This window comes from Heloderma suspectum, chromosome 10 (genome assembly GCF_057233095.1).
Source record: "Heloderma suspectum isolate Gila_16-S chromosome 10, 16-S_ref, whole genome shotgun sequence".
Lineage (NCBI taxonomy): Eukaryota > Metazoa > Chordata > Lepidosauria > Squamata > Helodermatidae > Heloderma > Heloderma suspectum.
The window spans coordinates 17,933,140-17,958,534 of NC_139467.1; the positions used below are offsets into that span (position 1 = coordinate 17,933,140).

General features: G+C 47.4%; 1 protein-coding gene across 1 annotated transcript; it reads left to right on the forward strand.

Moving 5' to 3' along the window:
• Positions 1 to 20,180: 20,180 nt before the first annotated feature.
• Positions 20,181 to 24,182, forward strand: LOC146337847 (free fatty acid receptor 2-like). The gene is made up of 2 exons (XM_084814370.1): positions 20,181 to 20,351; positions 22,341 to 24,182. Exon 2 carries the CDS (start codon positions 22,352 to 22,354, stop codon positions 23,393 to 23,395), a length of 1,044 nt encoding a protein of 347 aa, XP_084670496.1. The 5' UTR covers positions 20,181 to 20,351; positions 22,341 to 22,351; the 3' UTR covers positions 23,396 to 24,182.
• Positions 24,183 to 25,395: the final 1,213 nt, after the last annotated feature.

Consider the following 25,395-nt stretch of genomic DNA (forward strand, 5'->3'; position numbering starts at 1 on the left):
ACCTCAGTTTACACACAGTTTACGCATGTGTGTGTGTGCGTAGATTAAGTGTAAGCATAAAATGTTGTGTGTTGCAGGGGGAGAACCATATTTACCGCCTTGATATTCTTGTGGGGGAAAGTAATAAATACATTCGTAAAGACATTAATAGAAGCAATAAGGAATAAGATTGCTACTTTTCAGCCCTATATGGTGTTAGGCTAAACATTCCCAGTAGCAGTGTCTTATCATGGCTGCTAAGAGCTTGATTCTTCAAAGAATGATGTATCCTCTCCCAGCCAATTCCCTGCAATGTGCTCAGACTAGGCCTGGCTGGCGATGGAGTAAACATCCTCCCATCACTTGCGTATTTGAAGCTGATGATAATTCGTAATGGGAGGTGGAAGCTAACCTTGAGAATAGAGGGAACAATGGAATGAAACTAGACACAAGGCATGGATGTCAGGGTTCTTTGGTTACACTCCTAGAGAATGGAAGGATATTATTATAAAGACACAATCCTGTGCATGTTTAGACAGAAAAAGGCCCTACAACTCCCAGCATTCCCCAAGAGCCTGATGTAGGACTTTTCTCTATCTAAACATGCATAGGATTGTGCCTTAAATGACTAGTCTCTTTTGGGACTTGAGTGAAGTCCTACAAATCCCAACATGCTGGCTGAGGAATGCTGGGAGTTGTAGGACATTTTTCTGCCTAAACATGCATAAGATTGTGTCATGATGGGCTTAAGAACCAGTGCCAAATAAGAGTTCAGAAGCCCCTTGCTGCTTGGAAGCCTCTAAATGTGGAGGCTTCTGAGTTTCCTATACCCTGCCAGACTGAAGCCAGCAGGGCAGGAGGAGCCATGGAGGCAATCGTCACCTACCCATCCTCCGTCTTTGGTAATTTTTGCTAGATGGGTGCTTGCCCTACTCACCAGGAGTCCTTTACCCATGAAGACCCTTCATTTGCAAATGGGCACTGCTGCTCACAGAGTTTCTTCTGGCCTTCTCTTGAGATACTGCTGCCCTTTGGGGCTTGGTGGTTGGTCTCAGTGGTGTTTTCCTCTTCAAGTAGGGATGGTCCTGTGGCCATCTCACCCCAAAGGCCCATGCTCCTCCTTTCATGGGCTGCTCTTTGACACTTTGGGGCTCTACAAGCTCTATCTCCTAGTTTGAAGAGGATTCCTCCAACAGGGGCATGATGATAGGAGAAAATTAAACTGTAACCAAGATGCAGGTGAACACCACTGTGTATAGGTGTCTTATCCTAATACTAGAAGCCTCCAAGCCAAGATGAGGGAGTTGAAGTGCTTGGTTTTAAAAGAGAACTTGGTTTTAAAGCAGCTTTAACAGTTGATCACATGCATCTCCATTCACTGAAAAGTTTCACTGGCTGATTTCAGCAGATCAAGCTGTGGTAAAAGCACAAAAACAGACCAGAATGATTCTTTTTCATCCATTGGCAAATGCAGCAACCCTCCCCTTGCCATTTTAAGGCAGTGGTGGGCAAACTGTCTTTCAGAAAAGTCTGTCTACCATTACCAATCTTCTTTTTGAGGAAAAATCTGATAGGTGCCCCAGAAATCAGGGTTCCTTCGACCAAATTCCACATCCTTTCTTCTATTTAGTCCATGTAGCATAGCAGGGTGACCTAACCCCCAGATCCACTGGCTGGAAGGGGGTAGGATGAGGCAGAGGTACTACTCATTGAGAAGAGACCTACTGGGAAGAAATGCATACTGTTCATATTTTAATTAGTACTGTGCCAAGAATGTATCCCACTCCTTTTTTGACCATTCTCATCCAATTTGTTAGAAAAGTAATTGCTTTCACACACAAAGTCAATGGTTAAGAACATTTTTGGAGAATTTCTGATGTTTGGGATTCTTGTGCTTGTCTTCCATAGGAGGTGGCCAAGAAGGGTGCACGTGTGTCCTGTTTTACATAGTATCATCTCTCCGATGGCTTGTAGCCTGCTCAGATTCCAAGACTTCAGTTAATGCCCAGGAGAAGACATCATGATGTAATTACTCCCATAGGGCTTTGTTAGATCAAGAAGTGTAGACAGTCTTGGGGGCTGCAAAACAAGAGAGAAAGAAAAAACACACACAAGTCCTTGCCCCCCTTGCGGCAATTAAGCTCAAAAATGCCACAAAAAAAAATTGTAAAACACCCTGTGAATGAGGTGGAATTATGAAAACCCCTTTCATGAAGGAATCATAGAATAGTAGGGTTGGAAGGGGCATACAAGGCCATCGAGTCCAACCCCCTGCTCAGTGCAAGAATCCAGATCAGAGCATCCCTGACAGGTGGCTGTCCAGCCTCGTCTTGAAAGCCTCCAGTGTGGGAGAGCTCACCACCTCCCTAGGTAGTTGGTTCCATTGTCGCATTGCTCTAACAGTCAGGAAGTTTTTCCTTACGTTCAGCCAGAATCTGGCTTCCTGTAACTTGAGCCCATCATTCCGTGTCCTGCACTCTGGGATGATCAAGAAGAGATCCTGGCCTTCCTCTCTGTGACAGCCTTTCAAGGACTTGAAGAGCATTATTGTATCTCCCCTCAGTCTTCTCTTCTCAAGGCAAAACATGCCCAGTTCTTTCAGTCTCTCCTCATAGGGCTTTGTTTCCAGTCCCCTGATCATCTTTGTTGCCTTCCTCTGAACCCCCTCCAGTTTGTCTGCAAGAAAGCTTTTGGGAAATTAGACAATAGAATTTGCCACAGTGCTAGTTCCCCATCTTCTCTGGAGCTAGACATAACACTGCCAGCCCCCTCACACCTGCACGGTGGTGGATGCAAATTGAGGGCCAACCTGCCAATACCGTTGATTCTGTTGCATTTGCAGTGGTAGCATAAACACACACACACACACATACATCCTTATAGAAAAAGAAAGAAGCTGTGCTACAATCCTTGCCAACCATGAGCCCTACCTGTGAGAAACTATTGAGAACTTATCCTCCCTCTGGAGAAATTTGGTGAAATTGTCACCCCAGTTTTTCTGCTCACAGATAGGGTGGTGAATTTGAAAAGGCCATTTGCACATGGCTCTCATTTCACAGTAAGAGAGTGTGTGTGTGTGTGTGTGTGTGTGTTTGCACTGCCACTGTAATTGGAAGCAGCATCAACTGTGTTGGCACTCTCAACAATATGCCATACCTAGCATCATTCCAGGGCATTAGGTGGGTAGGTGAGGGGAAGGCAGCCACTGCAAAAAATAACGTTGAAGAAAATTTGGAGAAAATTCTGCAAAGTGGCCTTTTATTTCTAGGGGTAAGAAAAGACAAATCTCATCACTTTTCCTAGAACTGAGGGTGTGTTCTTCAGGGTTCAACACCCTCCCTAGGGTCTTCCAAATGTTGTATTTCTGAAGGTTGACTGTGAATATACTGGTTGTACTTTTATACTGTAGTTTAAAGCTTTCGTATTTTATATTGTTTTATGCTGTACTTTGTGTATTATTTTTTTGTGAACCACCCAGAGAGATTCAGCTATTGGGCATTATAGAAATAAATAAATAAATAAATGCGCCATTTCTCTAAGGCAGGTGCTGATAAAACCATTCCTTCCCTGCAAGTCCTTGAGCAGGTGTGAGAGGGGAGCGGTGGTTGTCCAGATGTGCGGGGGAGCAGTGGTGTGTCCAGATGCATAAGGAAGCAGTGGTGTGTCCAGATGCACAAGGAAGCAGTGGTGCACCCAGATCTGCAAGGAAGCAGTGGTGTGCCCAGATGTGCAAGCAGAGTGGTGGTGTGTCCGGATGCACGAGGGGAGCAGTGGTGTGTCCAGATGTGTGAGGGGAGTGGTGGTGTGTCCAGTTCCAGTGAAGAGGTGGCACTAGTACTGTTCCGAAATCTGACCTCCAATTTCCTGAAAGTGCTCTTCCCCCATGAAAGAGGCCTCCAGTTTTCTTCCTCGTTCATTTTATAATTTATTTAGGATTTCTTTTGGCCTTACCTAATCAGCATGAGATGGCTGAAGGTACTGAGTGTGTATGTTTCTTTCTATTACACAGCTCTTCATTGTTCTGCATTCTCCCAGTCTGCCTGCACTTCCCGGTCTGAAAAAAAAAGCCCTATGGGAGGCATTACCTCTTGATGTCTTCCCCTAGGCAGGAAGTGTGGGAATCCAAGGATGCTACAGGCTGGCAGAGAGAAGTCTGTACAGTAAAAGACAGGTCATTCGTACAAATTCCTCATCCACCTCACAAGGAATGTTAGCACAAGAACACCAAACCGAACCAATGAACATTTCTCAGAAATTTCTTCCCCTTTGAATTTCTTTTTGCAAGCAATTACTTTTCTATCAGATTGAATGAGAATGGTCAAAAAACAAGTGGGTGAATTTTCAGCACAGCACTAGTTATCATCCTCTTCATGTCCTGCTCTTTGGCTTCCCAGAGGCAGTTAGCCACTATTGGAAGGGAATGCTAAGCTACATTGGTCTGACTTAGCAGGGCTCTTCTTGTTTTATGTGCTTAGCCCACAGAGACTAATTGGTAGAAAGGATGTGGAGTGCTGCATTCCTACATTAGAGAGTTCTGGCTTCAAAGACAGAGTCAAATTAGACGGTCTGCCCAGACTGAAGGTGCGGAAGAGGAAGGACACAACTTCTCTGTCTCATCTTTGGTTAGGCTGAACGCTCCTAGTGTCAGGAACTTCTGGTCACTAATCACAGACTTCTCAGAATCAAGGTGTATTCTCTCATAGCCATTTCCCCGCAATGTGCTCTAAAGACCAGGTCTTGGACATCCTCCCATCATCCATATAATCATTCCCCAGGGAGCCTAATAAACAAGGACAAGAGATGTGGAAGCTGACTTGAGAGTGGCAGGGCAACAGAATGAAACCAGTTGCAAGTAGGGAGGTCAGAGAAATCCATGGCAGATTCCAATGAGTTCAGATTTCTATTACTTTAACCTGTGGATTCCACAGTAATCAGACTTCTTTCAAGACACATGGACTTGAGGACATGTAGAATGGAATTCTGGTAAAAAAAAAAAAAAAAAATCATCCATGAGCAGACAATGGAATGAAGAACTCCTGACAATCCACAAAATACAGATGGAACAGATTTGACAGAATCTATACATCCCTAGTCGCAAAGACTAGGAGTCAGGATTCCTTGGTTACAATCCAAAGAAAAGGAAAACTGGTGGGAATGGACGTACCTGGCTCTCATCCTGGTAGTAAGTGTCCCAATCAGAAGTGTAGTGGCAAATTTTGAAGTGCAGGCGCTCATCATGAGACCCGCAATGAGAGTCCCAAAATGCTGGCTGCTGTGTTGATTCATATCAATGAACCAATTTTATTTATTTATTTGTTTGTTTGTTTGTTTGTTTGTTTATTTATTTATTTCTATACCACCCAATAGCCGAAGCTCTCTGGGCGGTCCACAAAAATTAAAACCAAACAGCACACAATAAAACAATTTAAAATATATAGAACATTAAAACCACAATATAACAATACAACCACAATAAAACCTAGCAGCAGTGCAGGAGTTTAAAATACAGATTTAAAACAGCAAAGATAAAAGTTTAGAAAGCTAAAATGCTAAAATGCCTGAGAAAATAAAAAGGTCTTCACCTGGTGCCGAAAGGAATACAATGTAGGTGCCAGGCAAACCTCACTAGGGAGCTCATTCCAGAGCCGGGGTGCCACAGCAGAAAAAGCCCTCCTCCTAGTAGCCACCCACCTCACTTCCTTTGGCAGGGGCTCACCGAGAAGGGCCGCTGAGGATGATCTTAAGGTCTGGGCAGGCAAATTTGGGAGGAGGCGATCCTTCAGGTAACCTGGCCCCAAGCCGTTCAGGGCTTTAAATGTTAATACCAGCACTTTGAATCAGGCCCGGGAATGGACTGGCAGCCAGTGCAGCTGAAAAAGTACTGGCGTAATATGAGCTCACAGGCCAGTCCCTGTTAACAATCTTGCTGCCCTATTTTGGACCAGCTGAAGTTTCTGGACCATTTTCAAAGGCAGCCCAATGTATAACGCATTGCAGTAATCCAGACGAGAAGTTATCAGAGCATGGATAACTGTAGCTAGGCTATCTCTGTCCAGATAAGGGCGTAGTTGGTATAGCCTAAGCTGATAAAAAGTGCTCCATGCCACTGAGTTCACCTGTGCCTCAAGTGACAATTCTGGATCCAAAAGCACCCCCAAACTATGAATGTGATCCTTTAGGGGGAGTGCAACCCCCTCCAGAACAGGTTGAATATCACCTAGCCGGGCAGATGAACCACCCACTAACAGTACCTCCGTCTTGTCTGGATTGAGTTTCAGTTTATTGGCCCTCATCCAGGTCATTACCATGCCCAGGCACTGATTCAGAACAGCCACTGCCTCACCTGGTTTGGATGAGAAAGAGAGGTAGAGCTAGGTGTCATCTGCATATTGATGGCACTTCAGCCCACACCTCCAGATAACCTCCCCCAGCAGTTTCATGTAGATGTTAAACAGCATAGGGGATAAAATAGAGCCCTGTGAAACCCCATGGCACAATTGCCATGGCACAGAGCAATAATCCCCCAGCACCACCTTCTGGAATTGGCCATCCAAGTAGGAGTGGAACCACTGTAGTGCAGTGCCTCCAACTCCTAACCCAGACAACCTATCCAGAAGGATACTATGGTCGATGGTATCGAAAGCCACTGAGAGGTCCGGAAGAATCAACAGGGTCGCACTCCCCCTGTCCCTCTCCTGGCAGAGGTCATTCCACAGGGTGACCAAGGCAGTTTCTGTTCCAAAGCCAGGCCTGATGCCTCATTGAAATGGATCTAGATAATCCGTTTCATTCAACAGTGCCTGGAGCTGTCCTACAACCACCCGCTCAAGCACCTTGCCCAGGAAGGGGATGTTGGCCACTAGCCTATAATTGTTAACATCCTCTGGGTCTAGGTTAGGCTTTTTCAGGAGTGGTCTAATTACTGCCTCTTTTAAAGCAGCAGGCACCACTCCCTCTCTCAAGGAGGAATTTACAACCTCCTGGACCCAGCCGGACATCCCCTCCTTGTTTGATTTAATAAGCCATGAAGGGCAAGGGTCAGGCACACTGGTGGTCAATCGGACTTGGCCAAGCACCTTCTCTGCATCCTCTGGCCTCAGTAACTGAAACTCATCCAATAAAATTGGACCAGACGTTGCTCTGAACGCCTCTACCAATGGAACTGCATTAATTGTGGTGTCCAATTCATGACGAATCTGAGCGACTTTATCTTCAAAGTGCCTTGCAAACTTATCACAGCATGCCACCGAGGGTTCCACCATCTTTCTCCCTGGCCCAGAATGTAACAGGCCGTGAACCACTCAGAAAATCTCCACTGGATGACACTGAGAAGATGCAATGCTGGTGGAAAAGAACTGTCTCTTTGCACCCTCACTGCCACAGAGTAGGCTTGATAAGGGCTCTTACCTGTGTTCGGTCAGACTCAGCATGAGTTTTCCTCCACCTGTGTTCTAGCCGTCTCCCCTCTTGCTTCATTGCCCTCAGCTCAGGTGTATACCAAGGAGCTGGCTGGGCTCTGCTCAGAGGGAGAGGGCACTTGGGCGCGATCGTATCAAGCGCCCAAGTCATCTCTGCATTCCACAGAGCAACCTGGGCTTTGACAGGAGCACCAGCCATACCAGCAGGAAAATCCCCCAGAGCCCTCTGGAATCCATCGGAATCCATTAATCTCCGGGTAGGGATGTATGAAAGTGACTTACCTGTTCGTGGATGTGATTCGCGGTGGGGGGAAGGTGCTCCATCCCTCTCCCCAGAATCCTCGACGGGGGAGAGGCGATCCGGTCCTCCCCCCCGGAATCCTGCCCGGCCGGCTCCACTCGGCCAGGAGTTCTGGCCACGGATGGGCTGCTGTGGACATAAATGGCGGCCGCCATAGAGGCCGCCATTTGCATCCAGCCAAGCTGCCGTAATTAGGGATGTACGAAACTCCCCTTACCTGGCTCCGCCGGGTTCTGCTGGGGGGGAGGGACACTCCGTCCCTCCCCCCGGAATCCTGGCTGGCAGCTCCGCTCCGCAGGGATTCCGCGGAGCCGCCGGCCGGCTCCGCCAGCAGCCGGACATCTGGCCGCTGGCTAGCAGGGATGCAAATGGCGGCGGCCGTAGCCGCCGCCTTTTGCATCCCTGTACTCAGCCGTGATAGGCTACATAAAGATTTACGTAGCCTATCACGTCTGGCTAAAAAAAAAAAAAAAAAAGTGCATACGCAAATGGCAGCGGCTACGACTGCCGCCATTTGCGTTCCTTATTTTTGGCCGTCTTAGTCTACGTAAATATTTACGTAGACTAAGACAGCGAAAATAAGGGGGAACGCAAATAGCGTCCACTATGCTATTTGCATTCCCCTTATTTTCGCCATCTTAGTCTATGTAAATATGTACGTAGACTAAGACGGCCAAAAATAAGGAACACAAATGGCGGCGGCCGTAGCCGCCGCCATTTGCATACACTTTTTTTTTTAAGCCAGACGTGATAGGCTACGTAAGTCTTTACGTAGCCTATCACGTCTTGTAAGGAAAAAAAAAAAAACCCGTCAAGACTGGAAATGGTGGCGGCAGCCGGTGGGAAGACCAGCTGCCGCAGCCGCTGCCACCAAAGCCACCACCGGAGCCACCGCCACCCAGAACATCCGCCCCAGGTAAGTCTCATCCCAGGGGGGATCCGCGGGGGGGTGGGGGGGCAGGCCGTTCCGCCACAGATTTCGGGGGGCTGAATGCACTGGCATTCGGCCTCATTGAATTCTGTGGCAGAATTCTCTGCCATCCCTAGCCGTGATAGGCTACGTAAGTATTTACATAGCCTATCACGGCTAACCCTCCCCCCCAAAAAACCAGCGTACACAAATGGCGGCGGCTACGGCGGCCGCCATTTGCATTCCCTATTTTTTGCCATACTAGCCTATGTAAATATTTACGTAGGCTAGAATGGCAAAAAATAGGGAACACAAATGGTGGCCACCGTAGCCGCCGCCATTTGCGTACGCTGGTTTTTTTGGGTGGGTAGGCGTGATAGGCTACGTAAATACTTACATAGCCTATCACAGCTGCAAGGACGCCAATGGCAGCCACAGCAGCCCAGGTTTTGCCGGCCTGGAGACCAGCCGCCGCCACCACCGCCGCCAGAGATGCTGCATCCGCCCCAGGTAATGCAGGGGGCAGGAGGCTGTTCCGCCATGGATTCCGGGGGAACGGATTCTTTAGAATCCGGCCTCACTGGAATCCGTGGTGGAATTCTCTGCCATCCCTATCTCCGGGGGTGGACCATTTTAATAGGTCCCCCACCCTTGCAGAGGGGGAAGGTTGCCAGGAGTCTAAACCTCAGCAGGAAGTGATCTGACCATGACAAAGGGACAGATGTTAATTCCTCCACTTTCAGATCACCATCCTCCTGCTCAGTCGAGAAAAGCAGATCAAGCATGTGTCCTTTTATATGCGTTGGGCCAATGACATGTTGGGACAGCCCCATGGTTGTCATGGCGGCCATGAAGTCCTGAGCCGCCCCGGATACAGCGGCCTCGGCATGGAAGTTGAGATCCCCCAGGACCATCATCCTAGGGGTCCTCAACACCAAGTCCGAGACCACCTCTGTCAGCTCAGGCAGGGAGTCTGATGGGCAGCAGGGTGGGCGGTACACCAACAGAATCCCTAATCTGTCCTGGGTACCCAACACAAGGTACAAACACTCAAGATCTGCACTCGAATGAGCAGGAAGCCTGGAGAGGGAGATTGAATTCCTATAGACGACGGCAACCCCCCCTCCCCGACCCTCAAGTCGGTGTTGGTGCTGCACTGAGTACCCAGGAGGGCACAGTTGGGAGAAAGTGACCCCTCCCAGTTCCCCCACCCAGGTCTCAGTAATATATACCAGGTCAGCCCCCTCATCCACAATCAAATCATGGATGAGGGAGATTTTATTTTGGGCCAACCTGGCATTCAGCAGCAGCACCACCAGACCCGAGGGCAGACTGGTGAGGCTGCCAGGAACCATCAGGTTGGGGGAAGAACCAGAAGAGGGGACAGCTGTAAGGTGTCTAGCCCCTCTTCTCCTCAGCTGGCCTGTTAATCCCCCAACGCCATACCTCCCCCTGCCCGTGAACACAGTTATAGTGGCACCTCCCCGACCCCTTGAGTTGCTCAATAGTCCTCCCAGGCACATATTAAAATGTTAGGATATAAAATGTACAACAGTGTAAAAGAATATAAAAGATAAAAGAGATAAAAGAGAACAGCAGCTAAGAAGGAGCAGATAAAATCCACGTTTGCCCCTTTCTCCCTGGTCTTTAAAGCTGCTGCTGCTGCTGCTATTTGCTGCTGGTATCTGTGGCTGCAGTTCTCCTCTCCACCAGGAGCAGGGCTTTGATAAAGCTAACTTGTCTTAATTAGGGATGTACGAAAGGGACTTACCTTGTCCTGCAGCTTTTTTCGCGATGGGGGGAGGCGCTTCGCTTCTCCCCCCGAAGTTCAGGCGAGTTGGGGGAGGCATCCTGCCTCACCCGGCCAAAATTCAGGCCAGGGGGGAGGCGTCCCGCCTCGCCTGGCCGAAATTCAGGCTGGGGAGAAGCCCCCATCTCCCAGGCCACGAAAGAAAAAGTAAAAAAAAAAACAAAAACCCGTGATAGGCTATGTAACGATTAACGTAGCCTATCACAGCTAGATTTCCAAAGTCCGCCATGATAGGCTACGTTAATCGTCACGTAGCCTATCACGGGTGACTTTGGCGGAAAAAAAAAGCACGTACGCAAATGGCGGCGACCCATGGGCGCCGCCATTTGCGTTCCTTATTTTGGCACGTCTAGTCTACGTAAAGATATACGTAGACTACGGCGAAAATAAGGGCACGCTATTTGTGTTGCCCTTATTTTCGCCATAATCTACGTAAATCTTTACGTAGACTAGATGTGCCAAAATAAGGATCGCAAATGGCGGCACCCATGGGCCGCCGCCATTTGTGTACGCGCTTTTTTTTTCCCGAAGTCACCCGTGATAGGCTACGTGACAATTTACGTAGCCTATCACAGCTGACTTTGGAAATCTAGCCATGATAGGCTACGTAAATCGTCATGTAGCCTATCACGGGTGTGTGTTTTGTTTTGTTTTTACTTTTTTATTTTGTAATGGCGGCGGCGGCAGCCGGTCAGGAGACCGGCCGGCGCCCCCGCCCCCGATGAAACGCTGCCGAAACGCCGCCGGGACCCACCGCCGAGAGGGACATTCGGCCACGCTAAGTCCCATCCCGGGGGGGCAGAGGGCCAGCGGAGAATTTCCCCAACACTTTCGGGGGGGCGAATGCCTCGGTGCTCGGCCTCCCAAAGATTCGTGGAGAAATTCTCCGCCATCCCTAGTCTTAATTGCCTGAGGTATAGACAGGAGAGGGCTAAGTGGGCCAAAAGAACAGCTTAAAGGTCCTTACTAGTCAGTGCTCAAGTCTAAAAGTCAAATCTATTGTTATGAAAATTACAGCTAAACAAGCGGGACTTGTTTAGGACCTGTTTAGGACTTGTTTAGGACCTGTTTAGGACTGCAGCCACTCCATTCCTTTTCCCCTGCCCCAGGTTTCCCCTCTCTTCCCCCAGCAGTCGCTCAGCATTATGTAGCCACTGAGCATGCTCAGTCTTTATTGTGATATTGAAGGGAGTCTCCCCCCTGCTTTTTTTTTGGTCCTAATTCATTTTGTCTTCTTTTTTCTTGTACTTCCATGAACCTTGGCATTTCCCCAAGCCTGCTGAGATCTCCCTCATGAGCATGGGTGGTGCCATTTTGTCTAAATAAAGAACAACACTCATGCCTTGAACATCAGAAATAGAAGGAATGATGACCTAGAATGACTACGAAATATCTAGAGAAACATCTGACAAGTGAGAGCCTTCAGGGCCCAGAGAAGATGATTCATCCTCCTTTCTTCTGCCACCCCAGCTGATAGGAGGACTGACTAAGTGATGTGTGTTTATGTGTATATATAATAGGGATGTCAGAGAAATCCACCTGAAATTTAAATGGGATCGAATTCTGACAAATCCGGTCCGCGGAATCCTCCCCGGAATGGGGCACCCCGGTTGACCCAGACCAGAGGTCACGCGGAGCCCTTTTTTTTTTCTCCGCCGAAGGGCAGATTTTAGGAAGATAATTACGAAAGAAACTCCGCAATTTGGAATGAAAGAAATAGACAGAGAAAGGTATTTTATGAAAAGATTTAATAAATGCGCCATTTCCTGCGATGACTCGGCTTTCTTTCGCTGGGAGGGATGGAGTCACGAACTGCATGTAGCCTAGGGATGTCAGAGAATTCTGCCACAGATCTCGGTGAGGCCGAATGCCAGTGCATTCGGCCCCCCAAAATCTGTGGCAGAATGAAGCCCCCGTCCCACCCCACCCCATGAAAGGCGCGCGAAATGGAGCACCCATCTGCTGCTGTCCAGGACTTGCGAATGGCGGCCGCATCTGCGGCTGCCATTCGCTTCTTCATCATAGCCATGATAGGCTACATCAATAATTGCGTAGCCTATCACGGCTAACACAGGGATGCCATTTGCATCCCTGCAGAGGTCATGATAGGCTTTGTAAGTATTTATGTAGCCTATCACAGCAAGCAAAAAAAAAAAAAACAGCGGACGCAAATGGCGGCAGCTATGGCGGCCGCCATTTGCATTCCCTTTTTTTCACCATTTTAGCCTACATAAATATTTATGGAGGCTATTATGGCAGGAAAAAGGGGGAATGCAAATGACGTAATGGAAGGCTCTTAATTGTGTCAGTGTGTCCTCTGAAAGGCTTTTCTACACCACTGGCAACATTGTCACCACCCGCCGAGGTAGACTCACATAGGGATGTCAGAGAATTCCACCACAGACTGGAATGGGGTCAAATTCCCTTCAGTCTGTGCCAATGAATCCTCTGTGGAATGGTACCACGAGGTCCTGCGGAGCCAGCAGTCATGCGGCTTTTTTGGGGTCATCCGCACAGAGTCGCGAAATTTTCATAAATAAAAACTCAACGTAGTATATTCCGATAATAAATACGTAAGTTTAAAAAAAAATGAATTGTGCTCACCGCCTTGTTTGTGGGTGTTCTTTTTCAGTTGAAATCCTCCGTCTCCGTTTACTTTCAGCCAAAACACTTCCTCCTCCTTGGGGCTTCCCAAAACAAGGCTGCCCTAGGTGTGCCTGAGCGATGCACTCTTTGTTTAAAGCAACACTGTTTGAAAGAAAGAAAGAAAGAAAGAAAGAAAGAAAGAAAGAAAAAGAAAGAAAGAAAGAAAGAAAGAACGAACCTTTTAAAATGACCATGCCGGTCTGGAGCCCTACACAAGTATTATTCCCCCTGCTAGGCTTTCTTCCACATCCAGCCTTGTTGGTGACATGGTGAGGCTAAAATGGAGAGGAGAACCAACTCTGTGCATGTCTACTCAGAAGTAAGTCTGAGTGTGCTTTTTATTCAAACAAAGAGAAGGTTGCTGATCTTTCCCTTCATGCTGCATTTGTACAAGTGAAGTGTGACTGCTTCAGAAAGAACTTTCCATTATACTGTCTCTTTTTCTTCATGAGTTTCATATAACAGAAGTATGATGTAGTGGTTAGAGTCCAGCCCAAAGTCACCCAGTGAGATAACTAACAGGTTTGATAATGAGCTGGATGTGGAAATACAAAGCTGAGCTGGAGGCAAGTGGGGTGCTGACATGTGTAGGAGTAAGTTGCATTGAACTCAGTAAGACTTACTTCTGAGTAGACATGCACAGAGTTGGTTCTCCTCTCCATTTTAGCCTCACCATGTCACCAACAAGGCTGGATGTGGAAATAGAAAGCCTAGCAGGGGGAATAATACCTGGTGCAGGACTCCAGACTGGCATGGTCATTTTAAAAGGTTTTTTCTTTCTTTCTTTCCACTCAGGCACACCTAGGGCAGCCTTGTTTCGGGAAGCCCCAAGGAGGAGGAAGTGTTTTGGCTGAAAGTAATTACTGCACATCTTAGGGCAGGGGAAAAAATACGTAACTATCTAGGAAAAATAGCCTTTCTTACGGAAGTTATGCAGAATTACGGCTGTCGGTATGGCTTTCTCTTCGTAATTTTCGGAGCGGGAAAAAAAAGAGGAGAATTCCAGGGGCTTGCGAACAACGGTACAGAGCACTGGCCTCAAACTGTGGAAGTCAAGCGGCACGGAAGGTACACAATTCGTACATCCCTAGACTCACACCAGAGCATGTCTCCACCCTTCCCTTCATACATTCCAACAGGGAATGGATTCCCAAGCAGCACCTCCCTCCACCACCACCAGCTGAAACTGTCAGCACAGTAGAGCAGTCATCAAGTGATGAGGAGGATCCCTGTGATGATGATACTGCTGCTAATGTGACCTAAAGTTCTGAGGGACAAAGAGGCAGAATCATCTGATTGTGAGTGTGACCCCAAGTACATGCACATTTTCAATTGGTAGAGAAAACACCATTTCCAAATATGCATGGAGAATAGGCAACTCATAGAGTGGTGGTTGTACCAGCAGCGCACATATTCCGCACTGTACATAGCCATCTTGTTCTTGTTTTGTTGAAACAAGCAGTCCCTGTCTGGCCTGGGCAAAGCCGAAAGCACTGGCAATATGTGGCGGAGCTTTGCATAATTCACAGCGACATGCAGAGTCCAGTTGTGCTGTCTGCCTGTGTCTGGTGGCCTATACAGCGTACATCCCCCCCGACACTATTTTCTATGCATCCCAGTGTACTTCACTATTGACTTTATATGTGTATCTGTAATCCCTCTGAATGTTAGTATGATTCTGATTCCCCAAATGTATGTGTAGTTCTAATTCCCTTGATGTGTGCTTTTAATTCATTTTAAATTCTTCTTTCATAAATCAAGGAATTGCTTGCAAAGACCTTGTTGTGGTCTCTCTCTCTGACTCCCTCAGCTTTTGGGTTCTCCTAAGCACTGAGAGTTCTATGTGAAAAAATCCCTCTGGTATGTCTTTAGTTTACATGTATGTGATATGCACCTCCATGTAAAATAAAGCATACTTAGTAACATCTGGGATGCTGACCATCTCCCTATGAAGGGAGCTTACAGCAGCTGGGCTTGTTTGGCTTGGAAAGCATTCTTGTTGTTGCAGTTAACAGTAAGCAAACACAGAGATCATTGTGTAAAATGATCTAGATTTAAAAAATTATATCTCTGGAATTGAACCAAGGAATTGTTAACTTTTTTTTCAGAAAGAACTTTATAAACAAACAGAACGGATCAAAACAAAACACAGAAACAATTGTAACATTGGGCTGGTCACTGGCTGGCTGCAGGCCTCAGTTCAGAGGAGGATGTAGTTCCCGCTCTATGGCCTCCACCCTTCTTTGAAGGTCATCACCTGTGTGTAGAAAGAGAAGAATAAAGCACAATGGTAGGGATGGCGGAGAATTTCTCCCCGAATCTTCGGGGGGCTGAGCTCCAACGCATTCGGCCCCCCGAAATCGGCGGTGAAATTCTCCACCCCACCCCCCCTGGGATGGGACTTACCTTTGGTGAATGTCTCTCCCGGCGGTGGGTCCCGGCAGCGGTTCGTCGGCCTTTCGTAGGGGGCGGGGGCGGCAGCCAGTCTTCCGACTGGCTGCCGCCACCGCCATTACAAAGTGTAAAAAAAAAAAAAAGTGATAGGCTACGTAACGATTAACGTAGCCTATCACGGCTAGATTTCCAAAGTCAGCCGTGATAGGCTACGTAAATCGTTACGTAGCCTATCACGGGTGACTTTGGAAAAAAAAAGCGCGTACGCAAATGGCGGCACCCTATGGGCGCCGCCATTTGCGTACGCGCTTTTTTTTTCTTTTTCAAAGTCACCCGTGATAGGCTACGTAACGATTTACGTAGCCTAGCATGGCTGACTTTGGAAATCTAGCCGTGATAGGCTACGTTAATCATTACGTAGCCTATCATGGGGTTTTGTTTTGTTTTTGTTTTTTTTACACTTTGTTTCGCGGCCGGGGAGATGGGGCGCTTCTCCCCGGCCTGAATTTCGACCTTCGGGGGGAGAAGCGAAGCACCTCCCCCCCACCGCGAAGCACCCCTGCGAAAAGGTAAGTGACTTTCGTACATCCCTACACAATGGTAATATGCATCTTGCAGGCAGAGTTGTTAGCTCAGGTGCCATTGTGTAGTACTACTTACCGGTCCTGCTGAGCCTCTGGACATCTGTCAGGAGACACCTCAGGACCACAAGAGGAGGGGCTTCACCTGTGGAAGAAGGGTGGCTTTCCTCCACAGATGCTACTCCTCCTCTTGCTGCTGGCTCTGGCTGCGGTTCGGGCTCCTGGGTCTCCTCCTGAGTCTCCTCCTCCTCCTCCTCCTCTTCTCCTCTCCCTCTCTGCGGCCCTCAGTGCCTCCTCTGCCAGCAAGGCATGATGTGCAGCTGTGGAATGTCACAGTAACAGAATGAATGCAGTTATATATGCGGTGTGTGAACAAAAGCACAGTCATTCATTGATCCGTGTATCACCATCCCTACTAACATAAGAACCACCGATTCTGTCCCCCTACCACAAGGTTTATATTGAAGTGATAATTAGGGAGGCAGATCAGACAATATTGACAGTTTTGGCTGCATGACGGGGTCTGTTGGACTTCTAAACATGCACAGGCTTGCACTTTTAGTCACCCCATTTCTACATTTGCAATGTCATGGTATTTATTTATTCTGTTGATGCATTGCATAAATCCCACCTTTTTTCCTAGCGCAAGGAACCCACCCAAGGTGGCTCACATTATCCTCTTCCTCTCCATTTAACCCTCACAATAACAACACTGAGGTAGGCTGGGGCTTTCTGACTGGGCCAAAGTCACCCAGCGAGCTTCCATGGCTGAGTGGACTATACCCAGATCTCCAAGCTCCCAGATCAACATTTGCTCATGAGTTGACTTGAGTGCCAATTAGGGATGGTGGAGAATTTCTCCCCGAAACTTCAGGGGGCCAAGCGCCAACGTGTTCGGCCCCCCGAACAAGTTTCAGGGAGAAATCCTCCACACACCCCCGCCCCCTGCACCCCCCCCCCCGGGACGGGCCTTACCTTCACCGAATGTCCCTCCCGGTGGCTGGTCCAGCCGGCGGTTCGGCGGGTGTTCGAGCGAGGCAGGAGCGGCAGCTGGTCTTTCGACCGGCTGCCGCCGCCGCCATTGCTATGAAAGAAAAAAAAAAAAAAAGCCCCCTGATAGGCTACGTGACGATTCACGTAGCCTATCACGGCTAGATTTGCAAAGTCAGCCGTGATAGGCTACATGAATCGTCACGTAGCCTATCACGGGTGACTTTAAAAAAAAAAAAAAAAGAGTGTACGGATAATGGCGGCCCCCATAGGGAGCCGCCATTCCCGTTCCTTATTTGGTCGCTGTAGTCTACGTAAATGTTTACGTAGACTACGTCGAAAATAAGGGCAATGCTATTTGCGTTGCACTTATTTTCGCCGTAGTCTACGTAAACATTTATGTAGACTACAGCGACCAAATAAGGAACGCGAATGGCGGCTCCCTATGGGGGCCGCCATTTGCGTACGCACTTTTTTTTTTTAAAGTCACCCATGATAGGCTACGTGACGATTCACGTAGCCTATCATGGCTGACTTTGCAGATCTAGCCGTGATAGGCTACGTGAATCGTCACGTAGCCTATCAGGGGGCGTTTTTTTGTTTTGTTTTTTACTTTCGCGTTCGCGGCCGGGCAAGGCGAGGCGCCTCCTCCCCGGCCTGAATTTTGGCCGGGCGAGGCAGGAAGCCTCCCCCCCGGCCTGAATTTCGGCCAGGCGAGGCAGGAAGCCTCCCCCCCCAGCCTGAACTTCGCGGGGGGAGCAGCGAAGCGCTCCCCCCCACCGCGAATGGCCTTCGACGACAGGTAAGTGACTTTCGTCCACCCCTAGTGCCAATGTCTTGGTAATCACTACATAAATAAGGATGATGTGCACACACCGAGAGGCTGGTCCTGCTGCTGGTGGTGCCAGTCTCTCTCTGTGCACTGCGCAGAGACCGGCAGCAGCCAGTAGCAGCAGCATTTCACCGGAAATGGACAGTGTGTTAGGCAGCACATAATATGATTTGTAGCCAGGGCCGCATAATCCTATGCATGTGGTTGTACAGGAAAAAGTAATGCAGTTCCCAGCATCCCTTCTTCAACCAGCCAAAGTGGCCAGAAGATGATGGGAGTAGGACCTTTTTCTGTCCAACAAGCATAGGATTGCAGGCTAAATGTCAGGATTTGTTTGTTTCCGCATGAGACCACAAAGAGATAGCTTCATTTTCTGGTGGGCTTTTGCAGCAGGGGTGGTTGCAAAAAGGGCTGGGACTGGAGGGACAGACATGGGATAGGAATAATAATAAGACTGGTAGTGTCCCAGAGGAGTGGCAGACCGTACGCATTGTTTTCATATTCAGTCAAGCTTGATGATGGGATGGGATGGGATGGGATAAAAATATAACTTACCAGGCATATGCCTCTGTGAAAATGCAGGCTTGCCCACCTGGACCCTCCAGTAGTATGGAGGGGGGTTCAACAGTGGGCCCTCCTCTCAGTGGCAGCCATTCCCTCCTTGATGAAGGACCACTTCAAGGTCTTCCAGCTTGAGCGCAACTGGCCAGTGCTCCTCCCATGGCCCACTTGCGCCATCCGCCTCCTGGTTCACTCCCAATAGGATTCATTTCAGCAGGAGCAGCTGCCAAACAGCACTGCCACTACCTTACTGTTTTTGATATTTATGAGGAGGGCCTTGGTCTCCTCCCGGTCCCACCTCCTCCCAAGCACTGCTGCAGCCATTTTTGTTTTAACTGAACAGTCCAAACACACACCAGACAACCACGCACACGCACAATCAGCACTCAGCTACACACACTCACATACTCACCACCACCACACACAAGCACAACTACACACAGTACACACACACCACCAGAGAGAACCACCAACAGCCACCACACAACATACACAATGACCAGCCAACCACGCAGACACAGACGGTGTTCAGGAAGTTAGCAGGAAGTTAATAATGACAGATTTTGCAGAAGCGGAGCTGCAGCCCCAGTTTTTTTTAATTATTTGGGAAATGCTGGGTTTTCTGAGGTTAACAAGACCAGTAAACGTGAGGAACATCAACCACAAATACTCAGAAATTAATAAAATCATAGTCCCTGTCCGAGCAAGCAAAGCGGCGGAGCACACAGAGGGCAGGAAAAATTCCGGGGGGAAATACGTAAACAATTACGAAAATAGCGGGATTGCTCCGGCCAAGGGAAAAAATACATATATCGAGTGCAGCAGAAGTTACATGGGGGGGGGGGAATTCCCACCAAGGGGGAAAAAATACATAAGCAATTACAACAATGGCGAGTGCGGCGGAAGTTACACGAGGGTCAATTCCGGCCAATGGAGAAAACGTAAATATTTACGAAAAATAATTGTTATGGAAGTTACGTGGGGAATTGCTGCTGTGACAAAAATATGGAAACATGTACGAAAAATGGGGTTCCCCAGAAGTTCGTGGAATGGTGGACGGAGGCGGACGGCTGCTGGGCGGGGAGGATTTTTTGGCGGTCAGTACGGATTTATTTACGTAATTTCCAAAGCAGAAAAAAAAAAACCCGGAGGATTCCGGGGGCTTGCAGACAGCAGAACAGGACAGAGGACGCAAACTGTGGAAGTCAAGCAGGATGGTAGGAGCACAATTCATACATCCCTAATATATAAATGCATCGGGAGGTGGGATTGAAACACTTTGAAAAGAGGCTGGGAGAGATTGCGCAGACAGCAATAATCTAAAAGCATCTGAGAATGCAGACATTCCTTGCTCTGGAGATCTTACGCAGGGCAGTGTAATTTGCTGTCTGTGTGAGTGTTAAGCTGTTCCCCTATGTTCAGCTTGTATATTTGTAACTATACTCGTATTCACATATTAGACAAACACCTTCAGTTTCCAGTAATCCCTGCTTCCAAAATGAATCAAACTTCAGTAAGCGCTGACCCTCGAATTTCTCACCACTCAGGGAAGTGTGGAACATGTAAAAAAAAATCATTTTTAATCAACTCAAATATATAAGAAGGAGGCAACAGCAGCAAGGACATTTTCATCCCACCTCATTACATGTAAATGGGGCACCACTGTACTCGGCCTCCCCCAACCTGGGGCCTTCCTCATTTCCATTAAAGGTTTCACAACATTGCATTTTGCAGCATCACTGAAACTGACTTTCGTATGCTGATAGAGTTTTTGCAACTGGTAATGAGTTCCTTTTTCTCCTGATGGCTACACTTCCTTCAAAACGTCACATAAAAACTCCTTCTTTGCAGTACCAGACAGACACTTCACAGTGTCCAACCACATACTTTTGGAAGACAAACTTCAGTCCAGGCAGTGGATCATCTCTGGTAGGTTGTGACTCTATCCCACTTTGTAAATCGAGCAGAGCGATTGTTTCACTAGATTTCAAGTAAGATTAGAAAATGATACAGGAACTGATATAAAGAAGTTCCAAAATGCTTACACCAAAATAAAGAGTCCTAATTAATAAAACTAACAAACCAATTAGGATTACTTCATAGCAAGAAATGTGAGTGAAAGTCCATTCCTCCAAAGGGTTAGATTCAGTAACACCATATATGGATTAATATAGCAATACTATATATGGATTCAGTTACTACTGACTACGTTAAGTCCCACTGATTTCAAATGGTCTACTCTACTCTAAGTATGACTAAGCCTGAATACAATCTAATGTATTTGCCCTAAAGTTGTTGTGAAGAAAGCCCTCGTTTCTGAGGGATGCTGTCACCAAAAGACATTTTGTTTTATGTGAAGGAAATGGAATTTCACTGACAATTAAATCCAGTAATATTCCAGGCTTGAAATTCAAAATGTGTGGAATATCAAAGCTTTTTCCAATGTTACATGTAAGGGGATACCTTTAAAGAACAGACAAGTGGCTGTGTTTGTACCTGGTATTCCTGTGCAAGGTTTGTACTTCGCTGGGGGATTGCAGTGGCTTCCAACTGGGAAACAACTAAAAGGGTTTCAGGGAATCAATTATGGATGCTCATCCAACAGGTCCACCAGTTGTGGAAAAGAGCAACTAAAATGATCAAGGGGCTGGACGATCTCCCCTGTGAGGGAAGGTTACAACAGCTGGGATTGTTCAGCTTGGGGAAAAAAGGAGGGTAAGGGGAGACATGATAGAGGTGTACAAAAATATGCATGATGTGGGAGATTGGTGATTGGTGGGAGATACAAGACAGATAAAAGGAAGGACTTCTTCACACAGCACATTGTTAAACTATGGAATTTGCTACCACGGGATGTAGTGATGGCCACCAATGTGGATGGCTTTGAAAGGGAGTTAGATAAATTCCTGGAGGAGAAGGCTATCTATGGCTTCTAGTCCTGATGACTATGTGCTACCTCCAGTACCAGAGGCAGTGAGCCTACATAAACCAGTTGCTGGGGAACATGGGCAGGAGGGTGGTGTTGCACTCAAGTCCTGCTTGTGGGTTTCTAGCTGACAGCTGGTTGCCCACTATCTGAACGGAAAGCTGGACTAGATGGACCCTTGGTCTGACCCAGCATGGCTCTTCTTATGTTCTTATGTTCTGCTGTGCCTGTGGGATCTACTCCCAGCACAACAGGAAGGTAGTGCTTCCTAAAGGCACCCTAGAAATGAACAGAAAAACTGATTTCCAGAACAGGACAGGTCAGCAGAACTCCCTTCAACAAGCTCCAGTGACCTGACCTGTTCCAAAAATGAGCAGAAACACTCATATTTCCCCTCCCAAGCAGCAAAAAAGAGCTTATAAAAGACCATAAGCTAAAACGGGGTGCACAACTCACACTTTTTTTTCAAAACCTACACATATCTTACGCTTCTTCTGAGGCATCCCACATACTATACTTTGTCCCTTTCCCAAGATGGCAAACTGTTTTCCGAGTGAGCCTGTATAAATGGAGAAATGTTACTGCAAACAGAACCCAATGTAACTCTACCAGGGGAAGAACAGACTGTACCTGTCAAACGGCAGGTGGGCACATTTCAAGACTTAAACCCCAGTAAATAAGCAATCCCAAGCCCTTTCTAGCTCAAAATTAGCACAGACTATCTGCAAACCATTCTCTCCTACACTGCCAAATTTCAGATTAATCTGTTGAGCAGTTTTCTCAGTATAAGCCATAGTATCTACTGCCCCCCAATTTCTGGTTATAATGGTGCAATGTGATTCAGCCAACTCCCCCTTAACATAGGGCCGTGGTTTGTGGCTATGGGAGCTGAACTCTCTTGCTATCATTCTTTTGCTTGGTGTTTTCCTTGAGGGATGAGAAACACCTTTCCTGGTATTTTCATGTCTAATTATCTCTCCCTTCCTTTATAGTCCCTGAGAAAATGACAGATAAAAGCATTGTCCTTGCCATCTACATATTTTCCTTTGTGATTGGCCTCCCTTGCAACCTCTTGGCCTGCTACTCGTTCCTGAGGAAAGTGCGCCAGAAGCCGGTGCCCATAGACATCCTTTTGCTCAACTTGACCATCTCTGACCTTTTCCTTCTGATCTTTCTGCCCTTCAAGATGGTTGAAGCTGCCTATGAAATGACTTGGCCTCTCCCTGCCTTCCTTTGCCATCTGTCCAACTTCTTTTTCTACAGCAGCATCTACCTCAGCACCCTTTTCCTCATGGGGGTCAGCGTGGAGCGCTACCTGTGCGTCGCCTATCCTGTCAAGCACAAGTTAACCCGTAGGCCAACCTATGCCAAAGTGGCCAGCCTTTTCATCTGGTTGTTGGCCTGTTCCCACTGTGCCAGCATTGTCTATCTTGTGGAATTCCGAGATGGGAATCAGTGGAAACCTGAGTACAACTATACATGCTACCAGAAGTTCTCCGACAGCCAGTACCACATCCTCCTCCCTTTCCGACTGGAACTTTGCATTGTCCTCTTCTGTCTCCCATTCATCATCACCCTTTTCTGCTACATCAACGTTATTCGCATCCTGACCTCCATGCCCAACATCAAGCCCCATAAGAAGCAACGGGCTGTGGGCCTGGCCGTGGCCACTATACTTAATTTTGCCATTGCCTTTGCTCCCTACAATATCTCCCACATTGTGGGCTTTATTCGGTATGAAAGCCCTTCCTGGAGGGTGGAGACTTTCTTCCTCACCTCCCTCAACACCACCTTGGATCCTGTCATCTTCTTCTTTTCTTCTGCCACCATTCGAAGAACCTTTGCTGACTGTTGGCTTGCCATGCACCGCAAACACCCAGTGGTTCCATCACCATGCTGTTGGACTTGCTGTAAGGCTCCTGGAGAGAAAGCCGAAGAATCTGTAGCTGGCCAATTATCTGCTTCAAACTACCCCAGTATACTGGCAGGGTCTAGCACACCCATTCCTTCTACAACTCAGCAAAGAACCCAGATATCAGGGCATTGATCACTTCGCAAGAAGAAGTATGAGAAGTTCATCTGAGTTCCATTTTTATGAGAATTTGCCAAGTTTGCACCACCCAGAATGAAATGTTGGCCCTAATGTGATCTGCAGTCGAAGCCTGAACACAATCCAAATGCTATCTGGAGTCAAGGCCTGTCTGATGCAATTTGCAGAACTTGAAAAATGTCTCCAAAATGCATAGATTTAATCAATGGGAGAAAAAATGTGGACATTTCAGAAATGCATACAATTGTTGCATGCGTTTGGGAAAATATCCATAAAAATATGCACAAATGATCATGTGAAAAGAAAAAGCAACAGCTTGCAATCTGTTACAGACACAAGGCAGAACAAGCTTCTTCGAGTTCGAAGAAGCTCACTAGTCAGAGCTGGCCTGGCATATGTGGTGTAGTGGTTTGAGTTATGAACTTGATTTTAATAATTTGCAGGGTTTCCCCCTAAATTGAACTGTTCTATTGTTTTCAAACTATTTTATTCATTTTGTCAGTGGCTTGGGTTTGTTTTTGAACTAAATGTTCAGTATACACACATGTGTGTATGTGCGTGTGTGTAGTTTAAGTGTCAGACTAAGACCAGAGAGATCCAATCCCCACTCAACCATTAAGCTCATGGGGTGACTTTGGGTCAGTCACTATCACTCAGCCTAACCTACCTCAGTTGTGAGGATAAAATGTTGTATGTGCCATGGACAGAACCATGTTTACTGTTTTGATGTTCTTGTGGGTAGAAGCAATAAATACATTAATAAAGACATTAAATGAGCAGATATAGAATAAGATTGCTATCTGTTTTGGGGCTGAACATTCTCAGTAGCAGTGTCTTATGGTTGCTAAGAGCCTGGTTCTTCTGACAATGATGTATCCTCTCCCAGCCAATTCCCTGCAATGTGCTCAAACTAGGCCTGGCGATGGAGTAAGCATCCTCCCATCACTTGCATATTTGAAGCTGATGATAATTCGTAAGGGGAGGTGGAAGCTAACTGGAGAACAGAGGGGACAATGGAATGAAACTAGACGCAAGGCATGGGTGTCAGGGTTCCTTGGTTACACTCCTAGAGAATGGAAGGATATTATAATAAAGACACTATCCAATGCATGTTTAGACAGAAAAAGGTCCCACAACTCTCAGCATTCCCCAGCCACCCAGTCGTAGGAATTCTTTCTGTCTAAACATACATTGGATTGCGCCCTAAATAACCAGTGTCCTTTAGGGATGGACAGACTCACCTGAGTGCTCACCGAGCCGCTGCCATTGCCTGCCCCTGCTTGTGGTGCTATGCAAGCTTCTAACTGGCCCAGCAAGTGCCTGAGGATGCTGCAGGGCTGCCTGCCCCTGTAGCAAGCTGCTATTGTGTGCAAGAATGGCAGCTCTGAAGCTTCTGTATTTTTAATGTTGTGTAATCGGCGGCCGTAGAGACGCCATTTACCCAACATTAAAAATACAGACGTTCTGGAGCCACCATTGTTGCACACAATGGTGGCTGCTGGAGTCCCCATCGCCACCCATTAACCCCTTGTTCTCTCCTCCTTGCAAGGAAGGGAGAACAAGGAGTTAATGGCTACTCCTGCTTCTACCACTTGTCAAGACAGGTTTTGTTTACCCCTTGTGTTCTCCACTCCAAGGAGGGGAGAACGTGCCGGACCCACTCACGGGTCGTGGGGCTGCTCCATGCAGGTCTGTGGGGTGTGAGCGAGGGGAAGTCCACACAACTCAGACTCTGATGACATCCCTGGTCTCTTTTGGGTCCTGAGCAAAGGAGGGGGAGCACCAAAGGGGAGGACAAAATTGGCAGGCTCTCCAGCAAGTACAGAATATGGCTCTGCTGGGCTAAAAGAAGTAGTGTGTGGAGAGGATGAAACTAACAATGATACTTCCAAGAGGGGAATATGCCTGTGCGGGGCTACATTGCAGACAGGTGGACTTGTAATCATGGACACATGCACAAAATCACTGAAATAAATAAATAAATAAATCCATAAAAA

Bases quoted from the DNA above. Each gene is read 5' to 3' on its own strand.
- LOC146337847 (XM_084814370.1), top strand. From the start codon at position 22,352: ATGACAGATAAAAGCATTGTCCTTGCCATCTACATATTTTCCTTTGTG.